Source organism: Cyanistes caeruleus, chromosome 29 (assembly GCF_971803275.1).
Source record: "Cyanistes caeruleus chromosome 29, bCyaCae1.hap1.1, whole genome shotgun sequence".
Taxonomy (NCBI): Eukaryota; Metazoa; Chordata; class Aves; order Passeriformes; family Paridae; genus Cyanistes; species Cyanistes caeruleus.
The window spans coordinates 184185-199952 of NC_141729.1; the positions used below are offsets into that span (position 1 = coordinate 184185).

Consider the following 15768-nt stretch of genomic DNA (forward strand, 5'->3'; position numbering starts at 1 on the left):
AAGTGCACTTTGCTGCAGGTGATGGTGTGGTCCCCACTGAAGAGCCCACCCTGAAAACCCCATCCCAGTTTTATCCTGGCCCCCCCTTACACACTGGTGCTGTGTGCAGGAACCAAAGTCACTCCTCCAGGCCTCACCCGTGGGTTCCAACATGGATTTGTTTGTGCTTTTGGAAGACAGCTGCAGGTGAAATGTAGGGCTGTGTGTGGAGAAGAGATGGCTGACTCTGGGAGTCTTGCCTAGGTACCCTCAGAGAGGATTTGAGCTCTGCTGATGCCTGAGTGGACAGGAGCTGGTAGCTTGGGTTTACTTCACTGCTGCTGTGTAAAGAACAGACTGAACCCTTCATTTCTGTCTCCTATTCACAGCTAAGATCCCTCCCCTCCTCTTGCTGCTCACTCAGCGGAGAGATGCGAGGACGAAAGGATGCTGCTAAGCTGCACTTTGCTCCAGTACTTGGCACATCCTTTGCAGTATCGGCTGTTTTCTGAGCAGAGATGCTGCCTGCCTGCTAACCGATGCAGCCATTCCCTACTGCTCCCTTTGAAAGAACATGGAATCGTAACCCAGAGAGTGAGTGATGCGGCTGCTGCACAGAGACTGACTGTGAGGAAGAAAATTGGAGAGACTGGAATATGTGCCTGCCTCAGCAGCACTGCAGTGGTAAAGCCCCTGACTGAATATATGCAGGTTACTGTTCTTTAGGCATTGCTACAGAGAACCCAGGAGTCGGATGAAATGCATCAGCCTCCTTTTTCACTGCTTCTCTATTGTCATCATGCATTAATTCCTGGGAGTTATTTTCCTTCCTGTGGCTGACTGCCTGCATCTCTTCTCATACTGCAGGAGAAACAGTGAGGGAGAGAGCACAGCACCAATCCAGCGTCCTGTCCCACAAGAAGGCTTCTGCATGATGTGCCAGTGCAGTCAGGGGCTGCTACAGTGGTGCATAGAACCTCTGGAACAGCTGGACTTGGGATTATTAATGGTTTATAAAGGTGTCCTAGACTGCATCTAGCAACTACCTGGAGACACTGGCTGTCCTTTGGGGCTTACTGACTGCTTTCAATTTTCCTCTCATTACTGCTTTCACACTCATCTGGGTCGACAGCATTTGAGTGAGTGGAACGTACTTCCTTGGCCAGGAATCGGAGGGTGCTGCACAGAAAGTGCAGGTGTGAGCTCTGGAGGGGACTGCAGTCTGACCAGCCATGGCTCAAGCAGCTAAGCAGCTGAAGAAAATCAAAGATATTGAGGCTCAGGCTTTGCAGGAGCAGAAGGAGAAGGAAGAATCCAATCGCAAGCGCAGGAACCGTTCTCGGGACCGGAAGAAAAAGGTCAGTGGAATTGGGGTGAGCAGCCCTATATCCAGGTGCCTGTGGTTGTGACAGAGAGTGCTGTTGTGTCTGGGGGGATTGGAGGGTGAGGAGAGAATGACAGAGGGGCAGCCTGGTCCCTATACAAACCTGTGTGCAGTCAGCACAAGAAACAGTCAAACAGAGGACAACTTTTGGGATCAAAAATCTGCTGTTTACCCTGACAGCTTGCGGAGAGCAGGGGGAGGGAGGGAGCACAGATATAAAAAAGCCTAATGAAGGGGAAAGGGAAGTGAGGGGTTTATCAAGGCATCTTAATAGACTCACTCAGCCCAGTAACAGATTTGATCTCTAAGATAAAATTGCTGGTTTCAGGCTTCCTTCAGTTTCCCACAATCACTTTTTGTGTTCAGAGCTTAGGGACAAGAGACCCCCACCCCTTTCTCTAGTGAAGGACTAGTTTTGATGTCCGCTCATCCCTTGCTTAATCTGCACCAGAATACTGAAACCAGGGCATAGAAGGAGCAGACCCCTAACAGAGAAGGCATGTTTGTGCAGAGGTCTGTGGGTTCTGCTGCTCCTGGGGGCAGGCTATATTTGAACAGGGTACATGGGTCATCCTTCCCTGCTGGCAGCAGGTGAGTGGGATCAGGGGCAATGAAGACGTGTCTGTCCCTTCTGCTGACAGCAGCAAGCTAGTGCCTGGGGTCTGTCAGCAGTTTCGAGCTATAGCTTCTCTCTGGAAAGTCACTGCCAGTTTTTTCTTGCTGCCAGCTTCCTGCACGAGTGGGCATGTTGCTAAGATAGCTTTGCTGCCCCTTGAAGACCTCTTGAATCTGAATGTTCTTCTCACAGCAGGGTCTGAGGATATATGTGCTATGCACCAGTGCAGAAAGGCAGTGAGGAGAGAGGTGAAACCAAGGATAATCAAGGGTATATCTGAAAGCAGGTTATGACACAGGAATTCTTAGGTGGGCTTCTCCTCTGCCTTTACTCAGAGTTGGAGACTTCCATGTGCCCCTGTGAGCAGGAGCCTCACAGCAGAGCTCTGCTGTTGTAACTTTTCGGTAGCTGGGCCCTGAGAATACTGAGGAGAGTCTTGTTTTTCTTAAAGCTGGGCCAGGACAGCCTGGGGAGGCCTGTCCACAGGGAGCAGCTTATCAGGGGCAGATCAGTAGACACATCAGGACAGATGTAAGGTCTGCAGGCAGCAGCTGGGGAGTTGAATGTGGGGGTCATTCAGCTGCCACACTGTTGTGTAAGATGCCTCGTTCTCCAGTGATAATAATTGCTTAGTGCCTGCAGGTCCATGGCTGTTCCCTGCAGGGCCTCCTATAGTGGAAGCTGATGGAGCAGCTCGCCTCTCACACTGCCAGAGGGCTTTAGAGGGGATCTGATGTGAAGAGCCACCAAATCAGGACATTTTTCTCCTGGGCCAGCTGTCTCTTGTTAGCCCCTGCCCCAAAGCCTCAGTGACTCTAGTGATATTGTTTTTCCTGTGCAAGTCTCCTTGGGGCCAAGCGGAGGCCTACCAGGATGTATTGCAATCTTTCATTCTGTTTTGCTGCAGAAACTGTGGGGATTTGATTTGAGTTAGGTCAGTGTCTGTTAGTGCCCTGTGAGCCTGCATGGGACTCAAGTCGTGTCCATGCCAAAGGCCCTTGCACTGACTGTTGGAACGTACTGACACCACTGTGGTGTCACTGGCTCCTTCTGTTCCTCTGCCAGTGCCTGCTGGCTGTATCTTGCTGTGTACACAGACACAGACTCTTCGGGGCAGAGGCTGTTCATTCACCTGATGTTTGTACTGTGCAGGGTATCAGTGTCTTTTATCTAGTTGAGCCCACCAAGACTGGCTGCAATGAAAGTTAGTTAGTAGAGGCATGACCTACTATCCTGGGAAGTCTTAGCATGACACAAAGCAGTGAAGACGGCCAGAGGGAAGGAGATGATGGCCTCAGAAGAAATATCTTCTCATTTCATTCCATGTGAGCTGCTGATACGAGCTGTTATGTCTTCAGTTTAGCATTTCCTGAAATTTTTGTGTGATTTTATGTGTCCCATGGACTGCACGGTTGTATCCAGCAAAAACCTTGTATTCTGTGATACGTTGAGGCATTGAGTTATGTTATTTACTGCTGTGTTGCCCAAAAACCTTTTCCTTGGACCATGTTTGTATTTGTTGCTTTCCAGTTTCCATAGCAATTTCTTGGGTTTTGTATTAAGTGCATGTAATGATAACCTGATTGACCTTGTACCGTTCATTTTTGTGTTCTCTACCTCTTGTTTGTCTCTTGGCACAAGGACAGTTCAGATGTATAACCTTGTCGGTCCTCCAGTATTCCCTGCACCCAACCTTTGTAACTCAAGATGATGACGGTTGAGCTTTCATTTGACAGGGGCTGCATCAAGGATTTGAGGAACAGTACCTTGTCACTCATCCATGCTCCCTGTTCAGCCCAGGCATACTTCTGCTCTGGGCAGAGCTGCCACATGAAACAGCCAGTCATGTCCTGAAGTGTTCCTGCTGTGTGTACTCTGCAGAGTGACTGGAGGTTGTCTCAATCTTAGGATGACCCCAGAGAGCAAGTGTTCAATAGTCCCGTGTGTTCCCACATTTAGTCAAGTGCTGAACTGTGAGGACTTACCAGGGCTGTGGCATGATGTGTTAGTGATTTCTGATGATGCCCTGCAGACAGGAAGGTGTGACAGAGAGCAGATGTGAGCAAAAGAGAGTGTGAATTAAGAGAAGTTCACTGCTATTAGAGAATGTGCCAAGCATCATCTGGGTTGGCTTCTTGCTGTTCCTGCTGCAGGATCCTAGCTTCAAATCTCTGTACATTTTCCTTAGATGAGAAGTTTATAGAGGACCAGAGCTGTACTGGCATTGCTGCAGGGCTGCATGTGGACTTTCTCATGTGGCCATCTGCACTGACAGGGAAGTTAGTGTTTGACAGGAACAATATCTGTGCTTTGGATATGTATCTTTTTTGTGGTTTTGAGAGGCAGTCATAGTCAAGAACACTTCCTTCCTTTCTCTGCAGATGTGGTAAGGCTACCTCGGCAGGAAGCCCTCACTGGGAAGTCATGCAGAGCACTTCAAAGACACAGTCCTGTCTTTGCCAGGGTCAGTGGGCAGCAGCAAAACACGTTGAAAAAGTGGAAAAGTGATGTTCTGAGGTTGTTTATGAGGCAGCTCTGTAGCTTGTTATGTGAAGACAGTTATTGAGTCTTTTTTGAGTTGCATGTGACCTATTGTAGTTATGTATTAAAGACAGAAAATGGAACAAATCCCTTGCCAGGAATTCTGGAAGCATTGGCAGAGCTCACCAAATGGGTTGTTAGAAAGGTCCCAAACTGTCCAACCCCCAAACTCGGGCCCAGAGCACTTGGCTTGCCCTTTCTCTCAAACATGCAACTAGAAGCAACTTGCAGCCGCACCAGATGCCCCCACAACTGATGGCTGGTGGCATTGTAACCTGACATGTTTTGACTGAGACTAATACATAAAAGTTAGTACTTCTATGAACATACTTCTTCCTGTTGAAGTGTACTTTTTTTGGTACTAATTCAGCCAAATATTTAGTCAGGCATAAACAGGGGCAGACACCTTCATACAAAGATGCAGATTCCAGCTGTGCTTCTCAATGGACATACCGGATTCATGGAGCAGGAGGCTGAAACCTCTAAAATGGCTATGACAAGAGTGCTATGCAGCAAATAGCAAGAGGACTTCAGAAACTGCACCAGTGCCAGTAATCTCCAAAGAACTTGTCAAATACACGTGAGAGCATACTCAGTCTGTGTGCAGCATAACTGGGGCTACAGTATTAATAATAATCTAACCAAAAGCTTGAAGGGAAATGCTTGTGACAATTCCTATCAGTGTTTAAATTAATGGTATGAAAGACGCGATACGTCCTCTCGGTACATTCAGAGCAAACTTTGCTTGGGCATCTAAAGAACAAATGAACAAGGCTGCCTGAATTTACCACTTCTTTTTAAAGTTCTTTTTTTCTGTTTTTTTTTGTTTTCTGGTGTGGGGTGGGGGCACAGGGAAAGTACAATGAGGAGCAAACCTCTTTTTGTGTTTCTGTCTCCTTTCTTTGTCTCGCAAATGTTCAAGGATAAGACAGTCTCTTGTTATGGATTTGTAGAGCATCTCCCACAGTGCATTCTTGAATAGTGATTCCTAATAAGAAACTCCCTGCAAAAAACTCCTTGGCTTTTCTCTAGTTGATAGTTTTCTGAAAACAGCACACAGACCAGCCCGAGGGCTCATGGATCTTCACATTACAGTCTGGCACCCATCCTTAGTGCCGTATTGCTTCTGCATGCTGCAGCAGGAAATGTTGTAGTGCTCAAGATTACACATTGAAATATGTCCTGCCAGAAGAGGTTGTGAGGGTGCTTTGGAGAAGGGAGACAAGATATTTGAGAGTGGGTTTGAATTTTGTGGGAAAGCAGGAGCAAGGTGTTTCCATTTGGCAGGAGCTCTTCCATTTGGCAGAGAGAGAGCTCTTCCTCCAGCTGGAGTGAAATGGTGGGAAAGTGCTAAGGGAGGACAGAGGATCAAGTGATCCCCTTCCAATATTTAAGTATGGATAAGGGATAAATGTGGGTAATTAAATGGCTGATAACTGTCAGAAGAAACTCCAAGCTGAGGTGTATGAGGTGACTGGGGAGAGGCAGCACTGAGATAATTGCAGCGATGTTGAGGATGCCAATGAGAATGCTTTTACATGGATTAATTTTTTCATCCTTTGGGAGCTAGGGAAATGTGGTAACTAGAACAAGTCAGGAAGAGTTTGGACCAACAACCACAAACTCAATCAGACAGAGGAGCAATTACAGATGATTCCTTAGAAGGACAGTTAAACAGCCATATAGGGTGACCACGCTTGTGCTTGTTGTGTGACAAGCAAAAGAGATCACTCAATGACTATTCACTGATAGGGTGTATCAGGGTGGTCTGAGCTTAGGATTCTGAGACAGAAAATCAAGACACTTCTGTCAGAATTATGCAATAAGCACATGAGAAACTGGGGTGAGAAATCGCTGCTGGAGTGCTGCCAAGGAGCAGCCACTGGGTCTGTTCTCTCTGCTCGCCTGCATCCTTTCAAATGGCTGTTTCTTTGCAGCAGCCCTCAGCTTGCGCTGGGTTTAGAGAGGATGCAGTGAAAAGAGTGATGGACAGAAGGAGGGCAAAGGATTTCAGCAGACCCAGCTGCAGAAGGCTCAGAACATCCCCACGATAACTGGACTCCTGAGCTCCATTGTGTCCTGCTTCCATGGATATCTGGCCACTGTACCATTGCTGGATTAGCCTACTGAGATTCTTGCATTCAGTGGCAGTATATCCTGCCAGAGATGTGACATGGCTGGCTGTCAGCTGCCTGAGTCTTTGCTAGCTGCTGGGAGGTGTGCTGGTATCTTACCTGCGAGGTGGAGCTCAGCAGCAAGAGAAAGGACCATGCCACCTGCAGAGTCTAAGAGCACAAGAGCTGCTTTATCCCCTTGCCCCATGATGGGGTGGGGTGAACAGGAGCAGAATATGGGCATCTGGATGTGAGGGATGTTGGGTAGGAGCAGGATCCACTGCTGCAGGGATTCGCTGGTGGGAGAAAGCACTTGGGGGATGTTGGTGCTATTTTGCACTGCTGCTCTGCAGGCTCTTAAATTATTCAGGTAATAACAGCATCTGTATGTGCTTGGTGAGCCCACTGTGCTGAAATGAGGTGAGCAGTATCTGAAGCCTTGTAGCATTCAGAAATCTATTTCAGGAGCAAGTTGTCTCAAGCTGTGTCCTATCCTCTGTGCCTGGCACCTCGGCCAGGATGTCTGCCCCAGGAGGGCATAGGCTGAATGCAGAGGTGAACCAGCCTGGAGCAAATGCTTGCAGGAGGGTGAGCACAAAGGACAGTTCCTTCATAAAAGTCCTGCATGTGACAGCCTGGTGTGCTTAACCTATCCACCATAGGAAGCCGCCTGCACTGTGGTGAAGCTCAGGTACATCAAGCTAGATCTGAGCTCAAAGGAAAGCAGATTTACAGAGTGCTAAAATTAGAAGTTTAGTCTGAATTATGCTAATTTGTTTTAATTGTCTAAGTGTGTCAAGGTTCTTCAGAAATGTAACCTCTCTGTGGTGGTCTGGAAAGGTGCAGCATCACCGGTGGTATGATGGAAGAATGGATCAAGGATGGTAGAGATTTCTGGGTTCCCTGGCCTACTTACATCTTGCTTGCAGTCCTCACCTCCAGCTCTAAAGATGGCACGAGGGTAGGTTCTGAAAGTTTTAGCTCTGGATTGAACAGACCAGCCTCGGGCAGCTTCTTAGGTGGGAGGAAGTTCCTGACATCTTCTCTTTCTAGGGGCACTTCTCAGCATGACAGAACCATCTGAAAATTCACATTTTCTTTCACAGATGATTATGTCATGTTTTGAGCCTCAACTCTGCAAGCAGCAGCAAAAATTCAAGCTCCCTTCCTATTTGCAAACCAGATTTTGCTGACTGGGTGAAACTTTAAGCCAGAGCCATACATCTCTGTGTACAGGCTGCAAGTGTAGGGGACTGTGTTAAATGTGTGGCTTCAAAATGTTGCATCCTCAGTGAAAAATCTGCAGCAGAGACAAAGCAGCAGGTATTCACTGAAGTGTCTTGAGAAGGAGAGAATGCAGTAGCAGGAGAGCATTTAGAAAACAGATGAGGTTTCTATATTTATAGAGAGGTGAGGAAGGAGAGAGTGTGTGCGTGCATGTTTGTGTGTGTGTGGCCAGGCCACCGGGAAGATTCCTGTTTAAGAGAAAAGATACTCCAGCAGGATAGCAAGCAGAATTGAAGGCTGTGGTCTGTCACTGCACTGTGGTGATGAGACTTTGCAGGCTTTGTAAGGTGCATTAATGTGCCTATGTTGGAAGTTTTAAATGGGAAATGCAGAGAAGAGCACACTGAAACCCTTTGCAGAATATAAACTATGTTTGATTCTTAACCAGTGTGATAGTCTCTGCAAAGGAATAATAAATATTATCACCTTCTTACAGTGTCATTTCTCAGCAAATTAAGGGGTCCAGATACTCTGCAGGAAATGCAGTGTATTGAGTCCATCATGATGCCATGCTTGGAATGAAGAGCATTGTATCTTTCCCAGGACTTACAGATTACAATGCCAAAGAATAAGATAAATACTATGAGAATGTGCTGTTTGGTGGGTGTGACAGACAGGTGTGGAGTGAGTGAAACACAGGTTCAGCTTTAACAATATACTTGCCTGTGTACCAAGTTCTTTATTCCATTGATCTGGAAACGGAGGGTGACACCCTGAGAATCAGGCCTTTTGATATTGTTTTTCACAAGTTCTAGCCACCTTCCCAGGAAAGAAACTATAAACATCGGTGTTTATACATTCCATTAAAGATATGCCTTTTGATGGACGTCTCTCACGATCAGTGTGGTTGGGAAGGTGGTAACCTGACTATCCAATCCCTGGTCGTGGTCGAAAACTTATAAATACTGAAAGAACAAATAAATGAGTCTTCTTCTTTCACCACACCTTGAGCTGCGTCCGTGTGAATCATTTTGTGTCCGACAGTGACATCAGGGGAAGAGTAAAAGGTCTTTCCTTGGTCTGCCTGGAAATCAGTTGTACTTGGCTGATGACTGAAGTGTGAGCTTTTACTGTGTGCTATAACCATACACATACATCTTGTAAGTTCTCACACTGCTGTTTGAATCAATAATATTCTATTGTAAATGTTTTCTATGTATTTGATTATAGTAGTAAATATTGAGCCTTAAATAAGATGCTAAACTTCAATAATCCAGTGTTCTTGACTAGTGAATCTCTGCATGGAGTTTCTCTTATTTTAGAGTTATTTTTTATTTATTTCTCCTCTCCATTTCCCTTGTGGTGAATGAGAGTACTCAGACTGACAGTGGGAACAGGGAGTGGACTACAGAGAGGTGGTGGTGTGCTAGAGAGTTCTAAGAAAGGTAAATCTTACTGAATTGGCTTTTGATGTTAGAGTTGCCTTTACTGCAGTGGGAAGTGTTATAGTCTTCCCATCTAATTCCCATTTAATGCTGAAAGAGAAGTTGCATCTGTGGGACACTGGCTTTGGCATGGGGGTTTCAGTGCTTAGGAAATGCCTGCATGGGATCAGTAGTTGTCCTGAAGGCTTTAATTTTCTATGCTTTTTCATTCTTCAGCTCTTTTTCTGGCAGAATCATCCTAGCTCACAGTGACAGTAGATTTGGTCCAAGCAAGAATTGCTCAGTGGAGCATGGCATGGCAGCTCTCCTTACATGCAGCTTGGACGTGCCACTGCACTGATGCATAGCAATGTGCTCCTGTTAAAGAGCAGCACGATGGTCAACAGGCTGAACCCCTTTCTGTGAGGACTGGGAAAAAATGCTTCCTGTCAGTCTGCTGTCAAATGGCTGTGGAGCTGAGATTGCAGGAAGAGGAGCTTCAGTATCACAGGGCAAAAGTATAAAATATCTGTTGCCCATCAGTACTGTATCAGCAAAACTGCTTTTCAAAACTTGTGAACTTATCCCTGCCAGTGGTGAGATGTGCTTCTCAGACCTGCCAGGGAAGTCCTTCAAGGCCAGCAGCAGTTCAGTAAGGCATAGCAAAAACACCTTCCCTCCATTCAAAATGTGAGGCAGCAGCATTTTCTGTCTCCTGACAACATTTCACAGGGATCAGCAGCACTTGCCTACAGGGCCTCTCAGCACGTTGTGTGGCACCACCATCATTTCCAGCACAGTGTCAAAGAGGGACACTTATTCTGCCTTTCCTGTATATCCAGACACTGTGGGTAAATTGCAGATATTTGGGAAGAGGAGCTGACATCTTTCACTAATTCACTTTGCTTTAAAGTCATGCCTTAGAGCTAAGAAATCTGTGAAGACACTTGCAGCTGATTGAGAGGCTCTGCTCACAGCTGCAACTGTGATGCAACTTCCTCATGAAACTGGGAGATAAAGTTTGTCACTGAGAAGGGGCATTGCATATTAAGAGCTTTAGTCTCTTCCTCTGCAGAAGTAGTGTGGCTTTTGTCTGTTTTGTTAGGAATAAATGCAGCATTTTGCCTGGAGAAAGTGCACCATAATAAGATATGAACCTGTAGTTTGTTCTTGACAGTAAAAACCTATTGTAAAACACTGAGGAGAAAAAAAAAAAAAAAAATAAAAGAGAGATCAGAGGAGGAAGAGGCTTCATAGTTTCCTTTACTGTTTTTTGGAGATTTCTGGGTAAAAAAATAGACATCACAAATGAAGCACATAACACAAATTTTGTCCTCTTTTTGGAGCTGCAGCTGCTGCAGTCAGCTCCACACCCTCAAGCTGTCTGCTGTTTACTGCCAAGCTTTGCCAGCAGGTTGCTGGGATAATATTAGGCTTTTTAAATGACAAAAAGTGCCTGGAAAATAGATATATATAATTTTTGCACTTATATTAAAAGAGGTATATGACATGCCAGTGATCTGATTGGGAGGTGCCAAGAAACAACAAAGAATCAAGGAATCTCTTTAAGTGCCCAACCATGAAAACAAGGATCTAATTTGGCTATGTTTTTAAGGACCAGTGTGAATAAACATGCACTCAAACATGTTTGGAGGATGTTATGCCCCTGAAGAGGCACTAAGGGTTGCAATAAAGTAGGAGGGCAGAGTAAAATGCTGGAGGCTTCCAGCAACTCCATGTTCCAAACCATGGTCAGCAGGTAACACAGCAAAGCAGCTGTAATAGAACTGGTACTCTCACATATACCTGCCACAGTGGGCATCCTAGCCAAAATGGTTTCTCAGCCTCTGCCTGCTGGCAGGTGAAAATGGCTCGTCTTTTTGTTGAAAAGAAGTTGAAGAAGTCAAAACAGGAAAGAATAGGATTTCTTTACTAATTCCATTCACAGACAAGCACAACTTTAGTAGTCCCTGTAAAGCAGATACTTAGGTTCCCTCAAGAAGTCAGAAGGAGGAAATTTAAAGTTTTATGTTGAGCTGCTTTTGTGAGCCTGATATCCAGTATCCTCTATAGTTGCTGTCAAAGATGCTATGGTATTTTTCACAATAAAGTGTTTGTGTGCATGGATTGGCTCTTCTGTTCAGCAAAAAAATCTTTCTTAGGAAATTGCATTCTGTTTCTTTTGAGCCACTTGTTTCCCCAGCTCCTAGAGCTCTCTGTAGCATTTCTGTGTTATGCTGAAGGTTGCCTACTCTTACTCTGCATATGGGATCGCTAGTTTAGCAAGAGGGGAAAAGAATACAAGGAAACTTTGCAGCCATGGAGTAGGCTGAATCTCAAAATTGAAGTGTGGGAATGACAGAGTCCAGGACACATGCTCTCTGTGTAGAAGAGAGACTACTTTCTTAAGTAGGAAACTACTTCAGGTTTCTGTGTTTCATATTGTAAAGAAAATTCTGCCAGGAGTTGGGCATAAAAATCCCTCAGACATTTCAAATCTTTCTCTCTGCCTCTACACTTCAGAGCTCCTTGGCTTCTACTGAACCGCCATGACCTGGCAGCTCAGTAAGACAGGGGCAGCGTCAAGCATTTCCTGGCACCAACAGCGCCGGTGTTTTGCAAATCCTCGGGGAATCATAGTTCTAAATGCTACAAGTGTGTTAATTTTGTAAGGTAAGCTATTGTGCAGTCATAGGCTCAGAGGTGTCCTTACCATGCAGGGGACCTCTGTGCGCTGCTGGAGAGGGGGTCAGACCACCAGCTCCTCCTGTGGTTGGCACAACTTGTGTGTGGTGTGGAATTACTTCCTCCTCTCTGCTGGGATGCAATGGAAGATGGGGACCACATTGTGCTGCATCTTACTTGGCTCTGCTGGCCAATCCCTTCCTGGATTGCCTATTAATGGCTCTGGGGCCAGCACTCTCATGGTGCTCAGCTCCCAGCACTGATAAGCGTACCAACATCCTGGTTTTTGTCATTAGGGAGAAGGAGGATTTTTTTATTAATAACCCAAATTACCCTGTGAAACGGCACTTGTCTGATGTTAAATATTAAACTCCCTTAAATGGGTAAGCTGGGGCACAGAAGCAGCAGCATGCTGGTAGTGACAGGCTGTGGCAGAAGATGAAGTGGTGCTGGACAGCATTAATACTTTCTCCCTGGAGGGCCTTCCATCTCCAGGGCAGTCAGGTGGTCTTCCACACAGCTCCCCAGCTTCCAAACTGTCACGGTACAGCTAGTCTGAAGCTGGACAGATAAATATTGCCATAAACAGAAACCGACCGCATGTAACACCAAATGGCATTTTTCACACTTTAAGCATTTTGCATGCTTTGAGCAGATCTGAACATCAAAGGCTGGTGGATCCTGGCTCTGGTGTTACCATGGCAACAGCAGCTGAAAGGATTTGGATGTTTCTGGGATGGGATTTTGCTGCTGGGTGTGTTGGGCAGAGTGAGGCTGCTCTTCTCACATCAGTGCCATTGTGGGCATCATGCTGTGTGAGGGGATGGTCTGCCCCAGCCCAGGAGTACTGTGGTGCAGACCTCTGTGTCTGAACTGCTCACCTCAGCTCCCTCCAGTCTGGGAGGAAAGGAAGGAGTCCTTCCCATGCTGTGCCAGATGTGGAAGTAGGTCAGCTGAATTATACCCTTAGATACGCTTCTTCCTCTCCGCCAGCTCTCAAGGGAGCTGAGCACTGAACCCTGCTTCAGGCATTGACTCTGAAGGAGCCCAAAGCTGCTTCAGTGAGACTACGCTTGGGATGTTAGCTTCAGGTGCCTCTTCAACCCCTCTGCAGCTCCAGATATGTTGGATACAGTGGATTTTCAGGAGTGAACATAAAGCTGAGCTTTAAACACTGTGAAAATATGATATTGGTCTGTCTGGGTAGTGTGCCACAGCCCCACAGTCAAGGGGCTGCTGTTGCTCCTCACTGTGAGTCTGTCAAGCTGTGTGTCCTGGGCAAAATTGCCCATCCTCCTCCTTGGGTGATGTAAAATGGCCCCTGGAAATTCATTGCTGTTCTGTGAACATTACTCATTTGGGTGACTCTAGCATCTCTGGGCAAAATCTGCTGAGGGGACAGGCACATGTGTGACTTACTCAGACATGCACATAGCAGATGTCCTTTGGGGGTTGGGAAGAGTGAGGGGGTGGTGTGTGTGTGTGCAGATAGGCACTTGAGACAGATGGGTAGTTTGATGAAGGAAAGCAGGTAATTCTGAGCACCCTGCCCGTTCCTTGTGCTGTCACAGCAATAGACAGCCCTCAGACTTGTGATCTCAGTGCTGTTGGCCGTTGCATACTAAAGGAGAAAATATTTTGTCAAACTGCCTGAACATGACAGAGCAAGGTCATTTGGGTGCAGGCAGGTGTGGTATTTAGGTACAGTGCAGACCTCAGAGACTGATTGGCTGAGAATAAAGGTATACTGAAAGTGTGGGGCAAAATCTGAGTTCTTGCTCTCTGGCTTGATGCTCAGGAGCAGAGCAGATTTATTTCCAAGAGGAGCAGAGTGCAGCCTGCCAGGTGGGGACTATGCATTCATCTTTTCTCACAGGAGGTCAGTCACTGCTGCCTCCAGGCATGTGCTGCAGCCAAGAGATGGCAATCTCTTGGTCTTGAGGTTCCCAAATAGGCATAACATTTAGGCATCTCTCAGTTATCTGTAGATTTGCAGTTACAGCAGGACCAGTGGATCCAACAGGATCAATAGCTGGGGTGGATTAACTGTAGCCCGAGAAGAGTCTTGTTACATCTTTCAGTTTGGTGCCTGTCTGAATGAAAGCTGAAATCTGCACCATGAGCAGTAATTAAAAAGTGATTTGCCCTTGGCCCATATTATGGGCATAATGCCAAATTCTGAGTTCCCAGAGCTGGGAATTTTCAGATTCAGGCTGAGTTATGTGATGCTTTTTGCTCTCAGAACTGCCTAGTCTCTAAGAGGGGTTAAAGAGTGAGCACTAATCCTGTGGGTGAGACATGTTCTGGTCCACTGGATACTAGAGCTGGATGAAGAGGTTGCTGAACATTTTTATCTGTGCAGATATCTTCTTTTCAGCCAGGATAGCACAGTACTAAGCTGTAGCATAAACAATGGGACATGAATACTCCTTTCCTTTGGGAGCTTTGCAACTCTTTCATGTCTTCACTCTGAGAATCTGCCTTTCTGAGTTTTTATGCTTGAATAAGTATAAATAAGATAAATCAGTGTAATGACATTTTCAGTTGTGTTGCCTGGTTTGTTCAAATGATGAGCAAAAAGAGCACTTGATAAGTTGTGGTAAGATGCCAGAGAGGCACATGCTATGAAGCTGTCTGTCTGCTCAGTATGTGTGCAGGGAGGGGAAAAAGGCTGCTGAAACGTCTTGGTTTGGGATTTAGACTCTTTCCTCTCCAAGAACTAAATTGTAATTGTACTGATAAAAGGCAGCTATCTCTCGGAGTAAGAGAGCAGTCTGCTTCACCTCCAAAGTCATGCCTTTGGAGGCAGCAGTGCACAGTTCAAGAAACACAATCATAAGATCTATTCAATTTGTATTTCTGAATTTTCTTCAGGAATCTCACAGATCAAATAGTTCTGAACTGATAAATGACCACAAAATGGTTTCTTAGATCAGGGCAATGACAGGAAGAGATTTCTTATTTCTAATAGCTGCTGAGCTTTGCAAACCCAGTCCATTGGATTTATTTTCATTTGTTCTGTGCATCTGCATGCCAGTTTTTAGACTGATTTGGAGAGAAGTACCTGTAAATTGGCTTCCCTGTCATACCCCCAACAACAAAGGAGATGGAGAGGCAGCTAGAGAGCAAGGGCTAGAATCTTTGTGTACAGCAAATCTTTGTCCCACTCCCACCACACCACATTGCACAGCTCCTCCTGGGATGGAAAGGTGAAGAGCAGCTGTCAGTGTGTACCCCTCACATGCTTCCTCTGTTGCTCATGGCTGGTGATTCCAGCACTTCAGAAGCTGAGGACCAGCAGCACCTATGGACTTCCTGTTAAGCCACAGATTTCCATGCCAGAAGCCACAAACACCACAAGAAAACAAAGCCTCAGCTGTGTGATGTTCTGAGGGCTGCCTGCTCTGAGCTGCAGCATCTATCTCAGCTCTGCAAAGCATCATTATCTACTTATTTATGCCTGCATCACTGCTGCTCTAGCCCAACAGGGAGAAGTGGCCTGACAGTGCCACTGTTTTTCTGTGTACCTGCTGTTATCCATGGCTGGGCAGCAGTAGTGGAATTGCTAAACATTTAAATTATTAAGCTTCTGCTGTTGACTCAGCTTTAAAACTACATTGACATTTCCTGAGATAATAGCTTGCTGACTGGGACCTGGGAGCCCAGCTGGTCCTGGGAGCCTCAGCAGGTGACAGGAACACAGGGAGTGTTTTCCTCTGTAAGGAGAAAAGGGACATGCTGGAGTAAGGTGAACCCATGTGTATCCATGTCCTAGCACCAGGGGGGTACTGCAAGTGC

The 15768-nt window shown here is 46.2% G+C and overlaps 1 protein-coding gene across 13 annotated transcripts in view; it reads left to right on the plus strand.

Annotated features, from left to right (window-relative positions):
• Positions 1–368: 368 nt before the first annotated feature.
• Positions 369–15768, plus strand: part of ANK1 (ankyrin 1) — a 55773-nt gene continuing 40373 nt past the window's right edge. For 12 of the 13 annotated variants that reach the window (XR_015279745.1, XR_015279748.1, XR_015279746.1 and 9 more), the window contains exon 1: positions 1120–1337. Coding sequence is in view for 10 of the 13 variants with exons in the window: in XM_023940794.2 (XP_023796562.1) it covers positions 1212–1337 (126 nt within the window). In the remaining 3 variants the exon portion in view is untranslated. Of the gene's footprint in view, positions 1338–15768 lie in introns of all 13 variants that reach the window. The other variant, XM_086865392.1, reaches the window with a different exon arrangement.